This window comes from Strongylocentrotus purpuratus, unplaced genomic scaffold (assembly GCF_000002235.5).
Source record: "Strongylocentrotus purpuratus isolate Spur 01 unplaced genomic scaffold, Spur_5.0 spur5_scaffold_3, whole genome shotgun sequence".
Taxonomy (NCBI): domain Eukaryota; kingdom Metazoa; phylum Echinodermata; class Echinoidea; order Camarodonta; family Strongylocentrotidae; genus Strongylocentrotus; species Strongylocentrotus purpuratus.
This window is the reverse complement of record NW_022145609.1, coordinates 28,118,984-28,135,658: the sequence shown is the minus strand read 5'-3', so window position 1 is coordinate 28,135,658 and position 16,675 is coordinate 28,118,984. Positions and strand designations below refer to the sequence as shown.

Genomic DNA, 16,675 nt, shown 5'->3' with positions numbered 1-16,675 from the left:
AGTTGCTTTAATTAATAATAATAATAATAATAATAGTGGGATCTTTTATAGCGCTCATGTTGGTCAGATTTGCCCCTCCCGGCGCTCCCGATTATTACCCTGGCTTTAGCACGGCTGCCATACGGCGCTCTTTTTTCAAGGAATAGATTCCTACCAGGTTAAAGAATTAAAGAAGGAAAAGAGTCAAACGAAGAACCAAAAGCAATATGTTTTTCATTTACTAATGAGAACTATGTTTTTTTGAGATTTCCTTACACAGAATATTGGAAAGGGTTTTTCACGATGAATGTTGTTTGGAGACATATATAAGCCTATTCATAAAATGTATGTTTCTATCAACAGGAAATAAAGAGTTTTCTGTCTACATGAATCTTTTCTGGTCACGCTTTGACGCTTATTAATGCATTTGCCCACTGGTAACATAATACTTTCACAAGTTGATATCCCTCACCATTGGATTTGTTTTTGGTAATGTCTAAATTTCGTTTAAAAATAAATGTCTGTTATATTATAGATATAGATCCGTCGGGAAGGCCTACACTGCAGGCAAGAGTCAGGACTAACATTTAGCATTTTATTAATTTTATTATCACTCTTATATTCTCTGAAATGTTTTCTGTATTGAGGGTGACTTGAAAAGGGAGGGGGTGCAACCTGCTACACGCTTCTACCTCTTGGTTGCTTTGATCCATTGCCGAAAATATTTTGGCACCTATCACCCCCCCCCCCCCCCCCCCCCCCCAACCACGGACACAAATCGACACCCTTGCATGTATAGTTGTAATTTTGTAATGGGGGTCGAGAGAATATGCTCTCAGCTGAACTACGCCCTGCTTCACACAGCCAACCAGCCACATTCTCATGATGATGGAAATGATTGATTTATTATATTATGGAAAAATAAAACTGTTGATAAATTATTATTACATGGACATAATGGGGGAGGGGTGAATATATCACTTCGCTGTTGGAGTGTCAATTTTATTCTACTGAGAAAGCCGGAGTTTTGTTGAAGACCAACGAACAAGAGGAAATGACTTCATAGATTTGTCTATTTTTATAAACCCTTTTCACTTTTTGAAGAGTCAATTGAAATTTAATTGTAAAATTTCAAGACTATTTCGTAATAATTCTACAATTTTAGGATAAAATAAAGAAATAAATTTTATTCCAATGAATTAAAGATGTGAACTTACGTTTTAAATACTATTTTGTAGGAAGATTAGTTTTTTAAAGGTGTAAATTATAGACTATGTTATGAATATGATGTCAACATTATAAACCGGCTAATATAGCGGAAGTGCTTGTATGCAACGTGTGCAACTTGTGTATGCACCCAACAGAGAAAACTGATGACAGCGATTAGAAGACATCTAGAAAAGCTGTAACAGATCTCCGAATTTCTTCAATTTTGTGAATTTTCAAAGACTCATGCTACCTGTACACAAGAACGATGAGCTTTACAAGCCTAGATTCAAATTATGGGTGACAATCCAGGCGTGGTGGAAGTGAGTATGGGATCGAAAATGGTAGTTGCCTCCGCAACAGCTGTGCTTTTTACATGGGCACGCGCGCTGCAGCAAGTCCATGCCAGTGCGGCGGGTGGCGGAGCGGCCACGATCGCGATCGGCACCCCTATGCCCGTGCTGTAGTAAGTTGGCCGCGATTTATGCAGAGCTTTAAAAGACAGTGCAGTGTAGACTAGAATTATGACTACAGTAATACAGTTGTTGACTCTAACTTCTAATTTTAGTATTTTCATCTGACTGGAACCTTATGATGGCTTTTGGCACAGTTTCCTTGGGAAACTCTTGATCTAGAGAGAGTAGAGTACTCGACTGGATGAAACTTTTTTGAGATTTGTTAGAATTCTAATCATCATTTTGTCTTGATCACAGTCACACTCTATACTTCACAGTCACACTTCACAGTCAGTCTTCAAAGTTCAATGATCAGGGTAATTCCAAATGTTAAAACAAAAAGAGGAAAGAACTTATTGTGCAGTACATTTCTTTTTTCCCTTAGTTTTGCTGTAAAACCTATAAAACCTATCTAGCCTTGAATATTTCTTTTCCAATTTTCTAGAGTGACCTCGAGTTCTATCTTCTGTACTCATTTTAAAGGGGCACGTTCCCGCCAGTGTAGTTATCGCTGCTCTAGTCATCGCCATCTTGGTTCCGAAGATCGACTTCTTATTTGCATACAGCTGTCAATCAAAGTACGCGCGTCCTGGCCTGCCTTCGCCAAGCCAGCTGATCGCTGCCGATTGTGACGTCACGAAAGTGGGCGGAAACAGCAGCCGAATCTTAGAGCCGAACTGCGATTGGTATTACTTCGGCACGTAATCGGCATTGTGCGGGCATTCGGAACATGCCATCTTTGTAAGAGCCGTATTCTGTTGGTGTCAATAGGCAGCTAGCACCGTCCGCCAGCGGGTACGTATTTTGAACGCCCTCTGGAATACGGGGAACATGCCCCTTTAAAGGGAATCTCTTGCACATTGTACAAGCCATTCAAGTACTTGTACACATTGATCATGTCCCCCCTTCTACACCTGTGAACAAGAGTTGGTAGTTGGAGTTTGGTCAAGCGCTCCTGGTATGATCAATTTCTAAGGCCAGGAATAATCTTTGTTGCACGTCTTTGTACGCTTTTGAACATCCTCTGTTCTCCTAATCTGTATTGGGACCATGCGGCCTTCCGCATTCTAAAATGGGCCTAATAAGGCCTGTAAGCAAAAACAGCATAGTGACATGAAGAAAAAAGAATATCTCTGAATTGTCTCTTTTTTCTTCGATTTCTCATTTTGAATCTAGAATCTTCTGAATAGAATCCGGACATCGCTAGAAATCAGCACTATTGTCCAGAGCTGGTCTGTCAAGAGAAATATCTTGACTCGTTTTAGTCCACCAGGGCAGGATTTCACAAAACCATCGTTAGTACATGTAAGTTTGCTGACATCCCATTGAAACTCATCTTAATTGCAACACATGCGTTTCAGTGAGATGTCAGAGAACTTGTACTAATTATGGTTTTGTGAAAAGCTGCCCAGGAGTGTTGAACTATACTTATCATATTCATAACTACATGTAGCTGCATACGGTAAACAGATAATTCTGAAATTTTTAAGTAATGTACAGTCACAAATAAAAACTGAATATTAAACATGCCTGTAAGATTAGTATTATTATTATATTTCATCAGTTTTATCATTGTAGTAATTGGATTTTTATATTTTATTTTAGGATCATCTATTCAGATGCGACTTCCCGGAATCTCTTTTTCTTCCTGTTCCTGAATCTTTCCTTTGCATTCGTAGAGCTGTCTTATGGAATTTGGTCAAACAGGTGAGTTTTATATTTTAATGTCATTCATCCAAATATCCGAACAAATATGGCATTAAAGGGATCCGGTAACTTTGTCTTAGATTCTGAAACAAAATTCTGGATTTAGCTCATGATGCAATGATAATTATAAACCTTTAGGTCAGTCAGGAGCCCCATGACTTTTACAAGCCGATCGCCTGTCTGATTATCAAGATATTTATGATTGGAATAACAAATTTTGAAAACCGATCGCTTGACGGTTTTCATAACACTACAGTCTATTGGAGAAAACGAGTATGGTAAAACCGGTCACTCAAAGATTTTTACTTTTTTGAGGCACTTCTTGATCATTTTGAAGCGCAATTTTTTTAGGGCTTCAATATTACACCATATCACAGACACTGATAACACTTAGGGCCGTGTATCTCAGATGTAACATTGTTAAACGATCCCTTTAAATAGGAAAAGACCAACTCTCAGATTATAACTGTCAACTTGTCGTAGTGAAACTTGACACAGGTATTTTAGAAGATTTTTGTGTGTTTTCTATATGATTTTCACGCCTTTATTTATACATAGGTGTGGAAACGTTCTTCTTTAACATGGGCATGTCATCATGTGTATATAGTTTGTACGGCTGCATTAACAGCTAGAGAATTTGATTAGTGACTATATATCTATTAATATCTATATAAATGTAGTACAGTATACAAAAAAAGTGAGTACACCCTTTACAAACAAATTGCATATTTTCGTGTATCTTTCTGCAATGTTGTATTAAAAACACATACCTTAATAGAGCTGGCATTCTTTGATACATTTACATAGCACACTAATGAACTACATTGGAATATTTATTGTTTTTCAAAAGGATGTATTCACGTTTGTTGGTTACTGTAATACAAGTGTACATGTATTTAATGATTTACTGATATCTATTTTTTTGTTGTTGTAAGAACCATATTTTGTGAATTTTCAAGTATATTTGAACATCCAAATACAAGATGGTAGATCTTTAGACCCCGTTCTCACTCACTTTGAAAGTGGTCTTAGTTAGACCGCTCCAGACCGCTCCAGAGGAACGGGTCTTGAGGAACGGTTTGTGAGCGTTCACACTCCGAGCAGTTTTTATGGCTCAAACCGCTCCACGAGTCAAAGTGGTCTTGTTGCTATGGCAGCTCAGGTAGGCAGGTCAATTTTTTCGCGCGCGGAATCCAAACCCTATGTCACCTGATGTCCCGTTCGTGACGCGTCCCGTATACATGTATATGTGTAGTGCCTGCCCGATCGCTCATCGCGCGGAACGTCACTTCCGTTCAAAGTACGCTTTCCGTTCACATTGCACGTTAGAGCGCTCTGGAGCGCTCTTAATAAGACCCGCTCCTCAAGACCACCTCGGAAGATGGACTTCTGGAGCGGTCCAGAAGTCCGCTTCCTGGACCACTTTGAGCGTTCTCACTCACCTAAGAACCGCTCCTGAGGAGCGGGTCTTAGTTAGAGCGCTCCAGAGCGCTCCAACGAAGTGAGTGAGAACGGGGTCTTAGATGACAACAGTACACATGAAATAGGACAGTTTCTTATCCAGGGTGTTTATGATTTCATCACCAGACTTTTGTCACTTCCACATTCATGAAATTCCATACTGAGAATATTTGTTGACAATTTTTTTCTCACCAATAGACAGGTTTACTAACATATTCAAATTTTTGAATGTTTATTTCCTGGGGACCTAATGATGAGTTATTTCATTGACCTGTTATTAATGAATGAACTACAATACTTGGAATCAAATCAACATACTTTACTTGCTGCTATGTTGCGCGAGCCTCGAGCAAGCTTTTAGGTCAAGAACAACTGTTTAAATAGTATGCATAAAATTTGAATTTGTCAGCAAACAGGTCTATTTTAATTTCTTCTTTTCCATAGCCTTGGACTGATCTCCGATTCCTTCCATATGTTTTTCGACTGCACTGCCTTGCTTGCTGGTCTCGTCGCTTCGATCATCTCAAAATGGAGAGCTAACGATAAATTCTCTTACGGGTAAGAAAAGCTATATTTTTTAAAATTTCAAGTTCACTTTATTTGATACTTTTATCAAAAATATACAAAGGTAAACAAACATGTAAAAGTTACAGAATAATATCAATATGTTATATGTAACATGAGAATAACATGAGCGGAGAAGACAAGAAGAGCAAGGGAAACATAATCTAAACATACTGTATGTACATAAATGAAAGTATATGGAGACAAGAAAGCCGGGCATTTTGTAAAAGTCTGTCTCAAAATGAAAAGCTCTGAGATGAGTTGAATGTTCAAATGAAAAGACTGACAAATACATGTTAGTCAATATCCATACACATGTACAATTTTATACATTTTATGAAAGGTTAGAATATGAAAAAATGAGAACTTTTTACAAGATTTGCCGTTTCATTGAGTCACAGTTGCCTGGCTTGATGTTTATTCATGAGTCATTACTTTTATTTGTAGCTTGCTTCACAGCACTTGCTGTCAAACTACTCTCCATGAAAGCCCATATCCTCTGTGCACATGTCACATTTAATTTTGATACATAATGAGAATAATACCTTTATGAATAAACTCTTGAAAAGACAGCCTTTTGTCAGTACAAACATACGCCCATACAATTCTAATTGTTTGACATGCTTGGCTGATGGAGCTTTATTCATGCCAATCAAACAGTGAATAATAATAATAATAATGATATTGATATGACTTGTTTACCCAGAGTAGCCTCATCAGTATTAATACTGTTCTACATGAAGGCCCTGCAATCATATTGTTACCCCAGCTTTTATTATGCATAACATTTCTTTTAATTTATCTGTTTTTTATTTGAATAACCAGTGGGGTGAATGAGTTGCTGACAATGCACACACTGGATGCGTGTTTTCTGTTTTGTGTGTATTTTATGGTTACCGATATGTGTATAATAAAGTGTGGAAACCATGGTATTAATAACAATATATCGATTTCATAAATGGGCAGATTTGATATATGGGAAGGATTATGTGGCTTAGATAGAGATGGGTTGGATTAAAGGGCTTAGTTATAACTCATACTGTTTAGCTGGGTCCAGACACACATGTGTGATTCACAGTGGCAAAATACATGTATTTATCATTAAAGTAGAAGATACCAGAAAAGCCATTGACTTGCAGGCTTGGCAACCTCATGTAATTTATCAATTCACTTGCCCAAAGCAATATGAAATCAAAACTAGATGAAACATGTACATTCTATTCTATAGTGAAGCAAGGATAAAATAATACTTACATATGATTTATACTTTTTTGCGATGCTTAAATAACAGAGCTGCCAACCATTCCGTTTTTGCCGGAATTACTCTGTTTTTTCCTCCAAATTACGGTATTACGTTTTTTCTTCATAAAACACGTTTTTTAAAATTATTATTATTATTATTTTTTTAATTTTTTTGTGTTGGTATTTTTGGGGTATTTTTGGGGTATTTTTATTTTTTTACATACCGCACGTCAAACAACTGCCCTAAAATAGTGATTTGATTACAAATTCAATAGAAAACTAATTTTAAAACATACATATGCAGAGAAAAATATTCTCAAAAAGAATGAAATGCCGATAATACCAAAATAACCACCAAAAAATTACCTGCTTGTATGGAAAAAAACAGCATGATGAATGAACATTTCTGCATTAGAAGTGTGTCGCGCGTGGTTGTAAGTTTCATTTTTATGAATTCCTTTTTTTTTGCTTGAAATTCCTTTTTTTTTGCCATCATGATTCCTTTTTTTGGTTGCACAAGGTTGGCAGCTCTGCTTTAATGTATTTTTTTCCTCCAGAAAATGAATACCTCGGTAGTTAAATAAGCAGTAAATATTATTTGATTGTAAATTCAAAATGAGATTGCTATAATTTGTAGATTTTCTGGCTCTGCAGTCTCAATAGGACCCTGCTAAAAACACCAAACATAAGATGCCAATTTGATTTCAAGTTCAAGTTTTATTTCCACATCTGTACACAAGTACAATTTATATGCATATACTGTATAAACAATAAAAAACGTTAAAATTAAACATCTTCAATCTAAATCATATTGCGGTGGGAAAAAACGGCAGCCAATTTACATAAAAAGTTTCTTAATTGTACTAAAAACGAGATAGAAATACAAAGATTAAAATAACACAAAACATCATAGAATTATACCAGACAAATTCATTACGAGAAACAAAAACAGAAAAGGCATTCATGTAAAAATAATCCTAGTTATACATAATCATTTAATATATTAAAATGTTTCCTTTGATCTTTTCCTGCAGCTATGTTAGAATGGAAATTTTAGCTGGCTTTGTGAACGCCCTCTTCCTTCTCTTTATTGCGTTTTTCATTTTCTCCGAAGCTGTGGAGGTAAGTTCAAAGGTCAGGGGGGTGTTTCACAAAGATCCTAAGTCTAACTTATCTCTAAGTTGGACTTAACAATTATGGAAAGCCGTTAGCATCTACATGTATGAAAATGTTTTGTAAAAGTTATTTTAAAAGGCATGAAATGTTCATTCAAATCATTCATATTTTCTATTATCAAGGAGATTTCATGGGCTTGATGTGGAATTCATAAAAAGTCTAAAATGTTTAAATGTTTACTATTAAATATATTTTGTTTTAAGGTTACAAATGGCTCTCTATAATTTTAAAGTTCAACTTAGAGTTAAGTTCTTTGTGAAACACCCCCCAGGTCTTCGATTCACCATCTTTGTCTCTGGCCATCAGACAGTAAAACTAGGCCCTAGTATCACTGTAGTAATGAACTTATCCGTACCATGCCGTATCCGTACAGTCTCATGTTTTAGAGGTTCCCTTTTTGATATTGCTTTCGAAAGAATGATTAAAATTGTAGGTGTGAGTTTGATGCCTGAGTAGGAAGTTGTCAATTTTGTCTCTGTTTTGGAAGAGCTGAATTATTTTAAGCCTTTATAAGAAATATACATGTATACGTAGAGTCTCATGTTTTAGATATCCCCTTATTTATATTGCTTTCAAAAGAATTATTAATACCCTAAGATTGAGTTTGATGCCTGAGTATTAGACAACTACAGATTGCCTATAAATGGCATCATCTGTTTGAAGCCAGAAAGGCATTAAATTATTCAATTTTACACATTCTGGTAGTGAACACCCTTCTGGCTCCAAACAAATACATGTTAATCGATGTTATACATCAAAGTATGAGGTTTATCAGATTTTTGTAACAGCGACTTTTTTTTTTTTAACACCCATTGGATAATTCAAGCGTATTATTTAATTTTCATTGCCAGTGGGAAGAGTCCCCTTAGTTCCTGCAATATTAATGATAATGGTAATATCTACATTTATATTGCGTGCATGTATCCATCTCAGGGGATGCTCAAAATGCCTACAAAGTAGTATTATTACTCTGGCTATAGCTCAGCTGCCCTAAGGTGCTAATAGCCTTCAAGAAATAAATTCCTACCAGGTATCCATTTATTGTACCTGTGTAGTGTTACTATATGATATGAAATATGACTATGAGTTTCATAACCAAAGACTGAATATTTCTAATCAGAATAGAAGTCACAATTCATCAATGAATAATAGTAATCTTGGACAATTTACGTGATGCAAAATCTTACTTGTTTCCTGATTTTCAGAGAGCCGTGGAACCGCCTGAGGTCCGTCATGAGCGGTTATTTATCGTGTCTGTTCTGGGACTCCTGGTGAATCTAGTCGGTATTTTCTGCTTTGGTCATGGCCATGCACATGGAGGAGAAGGTAAGCATTATATAAAGAGTTTAATTCCAAAAGGAGCTATCCATTTTTGTAACTTCAGGAAAAAAAGAAATTGTTTACCGGATTTTGTACAGGCATCTATGGAAAAGTGATATTAGAAAATTCCTTTTTTTTCATAATCACTCCCAAAATTTAGGTCAATACTTCTGTTGAGAGACATGTACTGAAATAAACAATTTTTCTGATATCAATAACTCAATTTTCATCAAAAGTGGATTTAGCCTCTTTTGGAATCTCTTCCTATACTCCTTGGATAAAAGTTCAAGCGTATTACTATTATGAATATGCACCTTATGAAAAACCCAAACCTGATGATACGGTTTATAATATATCTGTGAAGTGCTAGATACATTGTAGATGGCAGAGGCGATATATAAACAAAGCATATTATATCATGAATGATTCAGAACTTCAGATGGGCATTTTCAATTTGCCCTCTGTTCACTCGTTATTCAAGGACAATTTAATTACAAACACTTTCCAGAGACCTCAGCCCAAGGTATCTTGGGCTTAGAATTCATGATACTCTGTGAAAAGTAATAGTTGGTGTTCGTAAAAGACAAAATAGTCAAAAAGTCCATTACATATTTTTTGGATACAAAGAGGGTGAGGTTAAAAAAGGATGAGGCCTCAGTAGATTTTCTTTGGTTTGCATGCTTTCTTGAATTGGTTTTTAAAAATTCCTCTTTCATTGATCAATATTTGTGTTCTGTCTGATAATAACAAATAAATAAAACTGATTATTGATTTAGTGGCAGGCGAGTACTCATGAATACATCAAGTCAATCACACAGCTTTCATCAAAGCCACAACCATTGTCAATACTGTGAATGACATTTAAATAAGAGTCCTAACACCATTTATTTTTTAGTTTAGAAAGCCCATAACAAACATCACAGTTCTACTATTAGCAAATAGTGTTTTTGTATAAATAACTGCATTGTAGATATGATTTGATGATTGTATGTGACTAAAGTTCAAAATTGATTGATGAGCTTTATCTCGAGAGATATCATTTAGCCCCACTTAGCTTCTCTACACTGCTTGTGTTAGTTTCCATAACTCTCTGCCTTTTCCCTCTTCTCTCTCTCTTTCTCTCTCTCTTTCTCTCTCTATCTCTCTCTCTCTCTCTTTCATTTTCTCTCCATTTTCTCTCTCTATTTCGCTTTCTTTCATCTCTCTCTCTCTCTCGCTATTCAAGTAAAACACCAGCCTTATGTCAATCTATCGTATTTATTCTGTTAAGTTCAAAGAAGGGTTGAAATGATTTTAAAGGGTAACACAATCTTGATTTAAAATTTAAATTTGAAAAAAATTGTATGAAAGCAGAAAAATAAGAGGAACAGAAAGGTGTAAGTTTGAAGCAAATTGGACCAATAATTAGGGAGTTATGAATGTTTGAAATATGACATCACTAAATCTATGCAAATCTCAAATTTGCAATAGCCTGCTAGGTTGATAGAAGCTCTACAAAATAAACTGAACTATTAAAAACGTTTTATTGAATGTTGTCCTTAAACGCAACTCAAAAACTTTAAAGAGAAATTTGATTTTCAATAAGGGTCATATATTTAGTACTTACATGTAAGTTTAAAACAGATTGCTAAGTGCATTAGATTCTATAGATTCAATGAACCATTTAAAGATTTGTTTGAAGGAAAAGCAGAAGGTATAAGACCGAGAAGGAAGCCATGAACCAACTTGAAGGAGAACATAATGATTGGAATTACACTGCAAGATCCTACGTGAATTGAGTGGAAAATTGATGCTGTCAATGTCCGAGCTAGGAGAAGATACCATCAAAAAAAGAATAGATAGATACAGTCAAACCTGCTTTAGTGACCACCTGTCTACAAAGACCACATGATTTGTTTCCCTTGAAAATGGTTTCTCATTGAAACATGTACTAAAGGAAGCTGTACATAAAGACCACCTGTCTATAACGACCACTTTCATTTCTCCCTTGGGTGGTCTATATAGACAGGTTTTTACTGTAGAACCATTGATTATCTTCCTTTTCCCTCTTGCTTTCTCTCAGGCCACGGTCACAGTCACGGCGCTCCGGCCAACTCACACGGTCACTCACATGTAGAGAGCTTGAGCAACACTCTGGCCAAAGATAGCCCTGGTCATGGTCATTCACACGGTGGACATGGGCATAGTCATGGTGAGTGGTCTCTGCTTGTGGAATCTCACTATTATCCCCCAATCATACTCTAGCCTAATCAAACATGATTATACATTTAATACATGGATAGAAGTATTACCTGATTTGAATAGAGTGAGTAGTTGAAAATATATTGCTAGTATGGTTTAAAGATAAAGTTTAGTTTTGGTCATGTGATTGCATTGTGAAAGAAATGGTGTGGTATAGATCAGAAAAAGTTGATAATGTAGCATATAAGTATTGGTGTGTACTGCAAGGTTCTGGAGTCGTCAACATGATAAGAAATTTGGCCCAGTCTTGGTACGGGACTACACAAACATGTGGCATAAAAATAGGGCCTCATTTTTAAGCTGTTACTTGTTATATTTAGAATATGAAGGCATTTGAAGAGCCATGCTTTGCAGTGAAACCTTTTTACTGATGTTCTTCCACACTTGCATAATAAAATGATAACGCTCGCAAATTATTTTTCACCTCTCCTCAGAACTCAACCTTCTCTTTAAACTATGATGAAATCCCTTTTTTTTTACCCATCCCCCCAAAGCATTATTCACTTTCCATATTTATGTGTTCTTCTCTGATAGGTTTAGGTTACAAGGACGAGGATTCCCAACATCAGCACACACCACAAGGGAGCTCAAAACAGATCCTTAAAGGTAAGATCTCCTCTTCTCTTCTCTTTGGGCATCTCTCATATTTCTCTGAGGGAATCAGTGGAATAAAATACATAAGCTCTGGCAAATTCCTCTACAGAGACCTAGTACATTGTAGAGAGAGAGAGAGGGAGAGAGCTCTGTTAAAATCAATAAAATGTTTTTTTTTTAATTGCCTTCAGAAAATAACACTTTTACACAATTTGATACAAATAGAGCACCTGCGAACAGATTTGTTTACTTTTAAAAAAAACACTATGTGGAGTAATTACTGCTGGTCTATAAAAGTCTACATCCACGATACTTTAACATAGGGCTGCTTACTATGCTTACCTTGACCAGTAGAATTATCAGATTTGTTTACTTGTTCAGAAGAGTCTTTATCATTGTTGGAAATAACAAGACATACACTGTAGAAAATGTTTGATTTGATTTGAATATATTTTTCTGATAAATGAAATAAATAAAAACAAGTACAACATTTGAAGTACAAAATCTGATATAATGATAACATACCAGTATATATAATAGAGTAACTGTAAATAAAAGTTATCAGTCTTTTTAACAAATTGTCATCATTCAATCTTGTTGCAGGTGTTTTTCTTCATATTTTGGCGGATACGTTAGGCAGTGTGGGTGTGATAATATCTGCCCTTCTGATACAGTACTTTGGCTGGATGTGGGTCGATCCTGTGTGTTCCATGTTTATAGCTCTACTTATTATGGTCAGGTAAGAAGAACAGTGAGTAAGAGAGAGGGAAGGAGGAAAGAGAGGGAAGGGAAGGAGAAGGAAAGAGAGAGTGTGTTTCATGTTTATAGCTCTACTTATTATGGTCAGGTAAGAAAAACAGAGTGAGTAAGAAAGAGGGGGTGGGGGAGGAAAGAGTGAAAGAGAGAGAGAGATAGATAGAGAGAGAGGGAGAAAGAGAGAGGGAGAGAGAGAGAGTGAGAGAGAGAGAGAAAGAAAGAGAGGGGGAGGGTGAGAGAGATAGAGAGAACAAGAGTGAAAATGAGGAGCAGATGCTATTTATGTATTGATATAAGGAGTTCTTTCTTTCATTCTCATATATTTTTTTTCTCTAGATGTTTTAGCTTTCATACTGGCACACAGTGTTCAACATAGATCTTTAGATGTTACCATTTTAAAGAGATAATTATTGTTAAAGTTCCCATCCTGAAATTGCGTTCTAAATGGAGTAATTTTCAAGAAACATGTGAGTAGACTAGCCAGAACATTTTCCTTTCTTGCCTCTTTATGATATCCTTATTTGAATGTCTCAATTTAGGGAATGGCTTTGATGTCTACTAATGATTAAAAATATTAATTTTGTGGCTGTTGGTCCCATTTAATCAACTCATAGATCGCCTGTATTCTTTTAAATGTATCAGTATCTTTACTGTTCACTTCCTTAAAACTATTTTTTTAGGTGTCAGTTTCATCATCAAAGTGAGATAAATCATACAATGTCTATTCCAAATTGTTGTTGTCATGAGTTCAAGCTGCACAAATAATATTCTTCTCATCTTTCAGCGTCTTGCCATTGCTGGCGGATTCAGTGAGTATTCTAATGATGAGGACTCCAAGTGAGATAGAGGTAGAGCTACCAAGCTGCTATCAGAAGGTACGATCCTCTTTATATCATTTCTTATGCTCAACCAGCATTGAAGCTACAGTCAAACCTGCTTTTGAGACCACCCGTCTACAAATACCACATTTTCTGTTTCCCTTGAAACTGGTTTCTCATTGAAACATGTTCTAAAGGAACCTTTCTACAAAGACCACTTTTTGTGTTTCCCTTGGGCGGTTGGTATAGACAGGTTTGACTGTACATGTATTTGACTAGGACCCCATCTTATAAACAGTGATTGATCGCATCTTATTTGCTATTGATATCAATCACAACTTTGTACAAAAGAGATAAGGGACTGAAAATTTGCGATTGATTCCAATCAATGGTAACTGTTCATAAGACAGAGCCCAGTATTCCATCATCAGCAATAATCGTATTGAATATACATTTTTTTTTCAATTTTAAAAGGAACTTTTAGATGGAATTATGGGTGTTATTCTTGAGCAGTGTTGGTTGAAGTCCATAAAGGTTGTTTGAATAGTGATGAATTGTGGTAATGAAGATAGATATAAACAAATCTTGTTAGTTGAATTTTCATAGTTTTACTACACTTATAACTGGAAGTAGGGGTATAGTGAAAACGTTCATGACACCATCTGCCTGTGTTGAGAGGAGCAGACTATGCAACATCTACCCGACCCTTGCACCCCAGAATATCTGGTACCACTAGCCCCCTGCGCGATATAATGCATCCAACACTGGATTGGGGCCATCTAATCAAGAGTGAACGTTGTGGCGTAGTGACTTGAAGAAGAAGAAGAAAAAGAAAACAGGATTTCATAATCAGGGAAACTCAACTAATTGATAATTTAGAGTTTGATGATGCCTGTCTACTTGTTTATTCTGTTTTACAAGAAAAATTATTTGCGGAAATGTATTTTTTTAACTTTCCTGTATTCAAGGCTGTCTCTTATTACCATCTTTACACTACGGCCTCTTTTACTCCTTTTATAACTCAAGTTATTATAATTTTCTTTAGTCTCTGTTTAATTTAGCTTTGTCCTATTCAATATGCATAGGTTGGTAACTTGGAGGGTGTCTACAGCATCCAAGACAAACATTTTTGGACTCTCTGCACCGATGTCTACGTGGGCACCTTGAAGCTAGAGGTCGCCCCCAACGCTGACGTCAAATACATCATTACTCAGACTCACAATATATTTTCACAGGTAAACATCAAGTATTTACATATTTTCACAGGTAAACAATGGGCATTTATATATTTTCACAGGGAACAATAAGCATTGATATATTGTTTTAGCAATAAGGCAAGGAGAAATGAAGCGAAACAAAAAATTATGGATGGATATCCCTTCAGAAATTTATTGATTTATTGAGTCAGATTCCTCAAAGGATCTGGCAAATTGTGGTGAATTGTAATTAACATCCCAAATTTGATTTGTTTAGAGTTATGTTTAATTGATTCTCTCTACTGCCAACTTAATAGCTTGAACATCAGAAACTGTTAAAAAGCATGTTATTTTAACACCAACTTGTTGTAAACTGTTGAAACAGGTATTTATAATATTAACATCAATGATATTGTGGATTGGGATGTCTTTTTTTCGTTAATGATGGATCTGTTTGTCTATCAACACAATAATCTGGATTTATATAGTACTTAATACAAAATACCGTCTCTGAGCACGTTAGAGATATTATTACACTGGTCGGATTCATTCATGCACAATTTGCACAATCTCCACTCCCTGGGGAGTATTCCTACCGTATGGTCACAGTGAGGGCAAATTATAAAACAAAGGCTTTCCCCATCCTTCCGGGTCCCCATTTCTCTCCTGGGCATGGAATGGCAAATGTAGATTAATGCCTTGCCAAAGGACATATACCTGGGCCCGTCGCTTAAAACTTACCATTGATTGTAACTTTGCCATCAATGGCAACTACCATGGTAACAGGGCTCAACAGCCAATCAAAATCAAGGTTTCCATGGTAGTTACCATTGATGGCAAAGTTACCATCAATGGTAAGTTTTGTGCAACAGGCCCAGGAAAAGATACAGCAAAAACTGATACGATATTTCCTTCTTTTAATTTTCTTCCCACTTTCCAGGCTGGTGTTCGGCAGCTCTATGTACAGACCGATCATACCAGCGCATGATGACAACTTTGACTGATCCCTTTAAAGCTTGCCGAAACATCCCTTTCAATGATGGTACCTCAATCAACTATGTCACCAAGTGGACTATGCTCTTCAGGAGGGCGTTTCACAAAACTTGTCATCAGTGACAAATGACAGTTTTTGTTATAAGCTACTGAAATCCTTGCTTTTGATTGGTCATCAGCAGATTTGTCACTGATTTTTGTCATTTGTCATTGATAAAAGGTTTTGTGAAACGCCCCCCAGGAACACCATACAGTGACCGGAGGACAGATGTGAAGTCCGGCATTGGACTGTTTGTGCTAATTTTTAAGTGCAAATGTTGACATAATTAATATTTGATCATGTAAAGCAAAAGTTCAAGGAGGTGTTTAGACATAATTGCACTTTTAATTATCCTGGTCTCTGTTAATTTTTGAATTCATGTGTGTAAGGGAATCATGTTTGTATGCCCTTGGCTTTGTAAAGCGTCATCTTTGGTAAACAGATGAGGATTCCTGCCTCACCTGTATTAACCCTAAAAAGGACAACTTAGTTTGGTGCTCTCTCAGCCAAGGTTGGGGAGGGGGGGGGGGGGGGGAATGGATTCCACCCACCCCCCCCCCCCCCTCTCTTGAAATCTTGGCCTTGGAATAACAAAAAATTCTGATAATAGTACTCATAAAGAATAAGCCCATGAAGTTTTATATCTATATCTCAAATGGTATTTTAATTATCACTAATTGAATATTCACATATCTGTGAAGTGGTAATTCTGCATAGTGTACAATATGTGGAATACACTTTGGTCAAAATTGTATAAATTTGGTATCAAAACATGCTCTGGGCAATAGTTATGAAAGCTTGCGGCACCAACAATTGTTTACCCTTGAACGTATCGCAGCAAGGGGGGGGGGTGGATTCAGGTCTTGTTAGGGTAAATCAGGGTGGGGGGATGAGAGATTGCTCAAACTTTCACAAATTTATTTATCT

At 36.3% G+C, this 16,675-nt stretch overlaps 1 protein-coding gene across 2 annotated transcripts; it reads left to right on the top strand.

The window, feature by feature from the left end:
• The first annotated feature begins 1,304 nt into the window (after nucleotides 1-1,304).
• On the top strand, nucleotides 1,305-16,277 carry LOC756267 (zinc transporter 7). Of its 2 annotated transcripts, none has more exons than XM_030996089.1 (11): nucleotides 1,305-1,508; nucleotides 3,246-3,347; nucleotides 5,253-5,366; nucleotides 7,649-7,736; nucleotides 8,996-9,116; nucleotides 11,173-11,301; nucleotides 11,886-11,957; nucleotides 12,549-12,684; nucleotides 13,486-13,576; nucleotides 14,605-14,754; nucleotides 15,656-16,277. In XM_030996089.1, exons 1-11 carry the CDS (start codon nucleotides 1,432-1,434, stop codon nucleotides 15,701-15,703), a joined length of 1,128 nt encoding a protein of 375 aa, XP_030851949.1. In that variant the 5' UTR covers nucleotides 1,305-1,431; the 3' UTR covers nucleotides 15,704-16,277. The 2 variants fall into 2 exon arrangements, with proteins under 2 accessions (XP_030851949.1, XP_030851950.1); XM_030996090.1 differs by lacking the exon at nucleotides 1,305-1,508 and adding an exon at nucleotides 2,391-2,435.
• Nucleotides 16,278-16,675: the final 398 nt, after the last annotated feature.